A 5,083-nucleotide genomic window follows, 5' to 3' on the forward strand; every position below is an offset into this window, starting at 1 on the left:
ACGAAGGAAGGAAAGAGAAGTTAGCATTAGACTTTCCCTCAGACTCTAACATCAGAATAGCCCCAGTAAAATCCAGCACTGGCCAGTATCCAATGGCCCCAGGTTCCAGGGCTCCCCTGCTGACTTGGTCTCTGGACCCACAACATTGCCAGGGCAACTCCAGTAGCTCCAGGTTTCAGGCCTACCCCAGTGTGAGGCAGGCCCCATAACCTTAGTCATAAGGTCCACATCCACAGATCCAGACTCTAAGTTGACCCTGAGGTCCAGGCTCCAGGCCTGCCCAGAACCAGGCCAGCCCTTGTGACCTGAGTTTCCAGCTCTGCACCAGGTTCCAGACCAGCTGAGAGCAAGGTGGGCCCACACAGCCCCAGGCTTCAGGCCCACTCCAGCATCAGGTCAGCACCCCTGACCTCAGATACCAGGCTAGCACTCGCAGACACAGTCTCCAGGCTTATGCAGTATGAGGCTGGTCCCTGTGGCCCCACCCATCAGGCTGACCCCAGCATTCCTATACTTTAGCAGACCTAGGACTCAGGGCTTCTTGAATACCCAGGGTCCAGGCCCATCCCAATAAACCCCAGCACTGGGCCACACCCACTGGACCCAGGCTCTAGGATTGCTACTATGGACTCAAGTTTCAGCCTAGTACCTGAGGCCCTAGGACCCATCCATCCATCATGAACTCAACACCCAGACTAGCACTTATATACCCAGTCTCCAGGCTGGCCCCTGAAGACCCAAGTTTTAAGCAGATCCCCACAGCTCCATACTCCAGAAACTCATAACTCCAGGCATCAGGCCAGCCCCTGCAATCCCAGACTCCAGATTAGTCTTTGTAGATCCAGGGTCCATTCTTGCCCCAGCACCAGGCTAGCTCCAGGCTCCAAGCCAGTCCAGAAGGTCCCCATTCTATTGAGAAGAGAGGAAAGTTTTGCTTTTGTTTTGTGGTCCTGGACTTTTGGAAGTATAAGTTTGTTTTAAAAGCAAAAGTTGAGAGCAGAAAAGGTGATTCCATGTAAAACTGCAGGCAGTTCTTCATCGCTTCAGAAGCTGAAGGAAAGAAGATAGTAGGGGAGCCTTCTTCTAGAGCCTCTATTCTCCACCTCTGGATGTCATCATATATGAGTGCTTGGCTGAGTGTGATTGATTCTCCTACTTCAATTTTTCTTAATTGCATTTTAGGTTTTGGGGTACATGTGGCAATGTGGGAAAGCATGGTACCTGCTCCAAGTCACACCATTCCCTCTTTGTGGGGTAGAAAGAAAACATACATACTTTCGAATTCATCATGAGAACATGTCATCTAGGAATCATCCTACATAAAGTTGATATCTCTGTCACTTGAAATTACCCAATCTTTGGTAGTTGAAAATCCTGCCATGTAAGTTGAATCTCACAATCTCCCAGGGTAATCAGACACATGACCTTGAATACTGTATTCCCCATTCTTCAGAGAAACCATACCATTTAGACCAGATATGGGTTCAGAAAGAAATTTATTCTCTAAAATCTGACCTCTGCCTAAAACCACCCCATATCCTAGGGTAGGCTCAACAATGCCACAGTTAGCAAAACAGCGCTATAATGAAGGGTTCCAAATCTTATCCTAAACAATAGCCACAGACATCTCTTTAACCCAAGTTCAACTGCATTTCTCAAACTAGCCACTAATGATGTTTGTGGGTGCCAAGTGGGAGTAAATGAAGGACCTGACTATTGCTCTGCCAAACATTCCAACAAGGCCAATTACTAATCCTCTGGGTACTTGAAAGGTCAATGCATTGCCAAATCCTGCAGGCTATGAAAGTCTATTTAAATATTTCTCTAGAGCCAATGAAGAAAGAATTATAGAGAAAGGCCTGTGAGCAAATGACAGCAGCAGAGGCAGGAACCAAAAAGATGAAGATCTGTTTGGGAGATACCACTCCTGAGCTTAGTGGGTTTCTAGGGAAACAGAGTTGAAAGAAGAACTTGAATCAGAAATAAAAGGAATTCTCTCACCACATTTTTCAGGGACTCAAGGACTCATCAGAATAGATTTGAGAAAACAATATCCAATCAAGTGGACTTGATTCACTTATTCATTTTACAGTTGCATTTTCCAGATTTGAAGAATTTTACATTATTCCTAGTTTTTAATTTGGATTGAAAACAATCCTAAGAGATCTGAAAAATAGATATATTTTGAAGATTGGCTTATATATTCATAAGAAACCCAGAAAGTGAGTAGACACTAAATCCTAGAGATACTGATGTTTTCTAACTGAAACAGCTTGTTTTCTTGGCAAAGTCAGACTGACATTGGAAAGCAAAATAAACTAAAATGTCAGAATTGGGAGAGCCAACTAGAGAATTCCAATGCCCCACTTGTCAGCTCATGGAGTCTATTTGTGACCATATTCCACACCTAGAGGGGAGGAAGGCAGTGACTGCACTCAATCTAAAAATGGAGGAATCCACAATCAACACATCCAGGTCAGTGAAAACTAAATCTTTTTTCCCAAATTTTAAGCAGATTAACTTGTTTGAGCCAATTTGTTTTCAGTGGAGTAGTTTTTGTCATTATATACTTGACTTGAAGTTTAGTATTTTTCTCTGAAAATAAATTTGGACACACCAACATAAAAATATCAGTAGAAAAGCTTATGCATAATGTTGCCAGACCCAATGTGCTAAAAACTACTGAAGTCACTTTTAAAACATCCTGGTTAACATTTATGTCTTGCTGAATACGCTGATTCTGTAGATTTCAGTTTGTCACGGCTTGAAATGCTTTTCCCCTTTTTGTGAGTTCCATATTGCCACATTGAGGTTAGAATTTGTGAATTAAATCCATTGAGAATGGTTAACCGTATAGTCACCATCTACAGAAGCCATGAATAAAGAGGAAGCAACTTAGTGACCGAGCTTTCCTGAAAACCAACATTTTTACTCACCTTTAATGAAGCTGAGAGGTCACGATGCTGACTGACTTCTGTTTCTAGAAATTTGTGAGGAAAACTTTGTGGTTATATTTTTGCCAGGGATTAGGGAAAGGAGGAGAAAACGGGGAGGAGAAGAAATAAAATATCTTATACTCTTTTGTAGCGACATGTACTTACTCTCAAAACTCTTTGTCTAGATTATTCAAAAGTATCTACATTCTTATATATATATTCAATGTTTTCTGTTAGCAATAGAAATTTCCAGTTGTTTATCAGTTAGCAATGAAAACCACAAGTTCATCTTAACTGACTGAACTTATGCCAAAAGAGAAAATTGCATTATCTCAGGTGACCCTGACATTTCTGTCTTGCCAACAGAAAACTCAGGGAAGTCATCATGACCCATTTAATTCCATTTGTAAGATGTGAATGGAGAAATATATCTAATCCAGTGTATAATTCTATATGTGACAGAAGTCAACTGTGAGGAAAACTTATTTATGAAATATTAAATTTCATAACTTCACACCATTTACATAGCCACAATCAAAGATGCAGAAAGAGCGAGCATGAAAAAAAAGGAATAGGATGCAGCAGTCAGGGATGCTGAATGAATTATGCTCAATGAGCTGTTATTATGATAGTTACTCGGCACTCCAAAAGAAAAATATCTCCATTTGCGGCTCTGTCTCCATCTGTGTACATGTGTGTTTATATGACAGAAAAGGATAATAGATCACAGGACACAACTGGCTTTGATTTAGTAAGGCTTTGCACTTTAGCATATATTACGCGAATTGGTATCTAATACGCATACTGGGTTCATATACCTACAAATAACCATAACAATAGAAAGTATAATTTCAAAACAATTGTTATTGATAAGATTTCTCCTCCCCAAAAATGAAAGAAAGACATATGTGAAACTTTAGAGCCAGAAAGGAAGTTTGGAAGTCAACATTTATAACAAGACCTTGTTTTATTGTGGTACTTGTAAGATATTGTCACTGTTTCATTACTATGAATTAGGAGAAATCTAATCTTCTGTTCCTCTTTACAATTCTCTGCAAAACAGCAGAGGTGAGTGGCAATGTGGCTAGCTCCATCACCCCCAAAAACCAAGACTAAAGAGGTAATGAAATATTTCAGTATTGAAATTAAAATACCATCATTCAGAAATGCTGTTTTTTTTTCAGATGGGCCATATACCCACAACCTGAGCTACACCTATGAAGAAGATGAACAATGTAACAGAATTCATCCTGCTGGGCCTCACTCACAATCCAGAACTACAGAAATTCTTGTTTGTTATGTTTTTAATCACCTACTTGATCACACTGGCAGGTAACCTGCTCATCTCAGTGATCATCCTCATCAGCCCAGCCCTGGCTTCTCCCATGTACTTTTTCCTGTCCTGTTTATCCGTTATAGATAGTCTCTACTCTTCTTCCATAGCCCCCAAAATGATCTTTGACTTGATCTCTGAAAAGAACACCATATCCTTCAACGGCTGCATGACTCAGCTCTTCACAGAACATTTCTTTGCAGCAGCGGAGATTATCTTATTAAGTGTCATGGCCTATGACCGCTATGTGGCCATCTGTAAGCCCTTGCACTATGCAACTATAATGAGCCGACCTATGTGTGGATTCTTGTTGGGGGTGGCTGGGATTCTGGGATTTGTGCATGGAGGCATCCAGGTTTTGTTCATAGCCCGGTTACCATTCTGTGGCCCTAATGTCATTGACCACTTTATGTGTGATTTAGTACCTCTTCTGGAGCTGGCCTGCACAGACACTCACACCTTGGGGCCTCTGATCGCTGCCAACAGTGGGTCACTGTGTTTCCTCATTTTTTCCATGCTGGTTGCTTCCTATGTCATCATCCTGTGCTCCCTGAGGACTCACAGCTCTGATGGGCGTCGCAAAGCTCTGTCTACATGTGCCTCTCACGTCATCGTTGTCATCTTATTCTTTGTCCCTTGTTCATACCTGTATCTAAGACCTCTAACCTCCTTCCCCACTGACAAAGCTGTGACTGTGTTTTGCACCCTATTTACACCTATGTTGAACCCTTTAATCTACACACTCAGAAATGAAGAAGTGAAAAATGTCATTAAGCAACTCTGGAAGCAAATAATGAGAACCGATGATAAATAA

The 5,083-nt window shown here is 41.5% G+C and overlaps 1 protein-coding gene across 1 annotated transcript; it reads left to right on the forward strand.

Moving 5' to 3' along the window:
* Window positions 1–4,162: 4,162 nt before the first annotated feature.
* Window positions 4,163–5,083, forward strand: LOC116554470 (olfactory receptor 4C45). Its single transcript, XM_032282437.1, has one exon. It carries the CDS (start codon window positions 4,163–4,165, stop codon window positions 5,081–5,083), a length of 921 nt encoding a protein of 306 aa, XP_032138328.1.

This window comes from Sapajus apella, unplaced genomic scaffold (genome assembly GCF_009761245.1).
Source record: "Sapajus apella isolate SASKATOON/1434 unplaced genomic scaffold, GSC_monkey_1.0 scaffold14, whole genome shotgun sequence".
In the NCBI taxonomy this organism is placed as follows: Eukaryota; Metazoa; Chordata; class Mammalia; order Primates; family Cebidae; genus Sapajus; species Sapajus apella.

Coding starts and splice junctions, on each gene's coding strand:
- LOC116554470 (XM_032282437.1), top strand. CDS start 4,163: ATGAACAATGTAACAGAATTCATCCTGCTGGGCCTCACTCACAATCCA.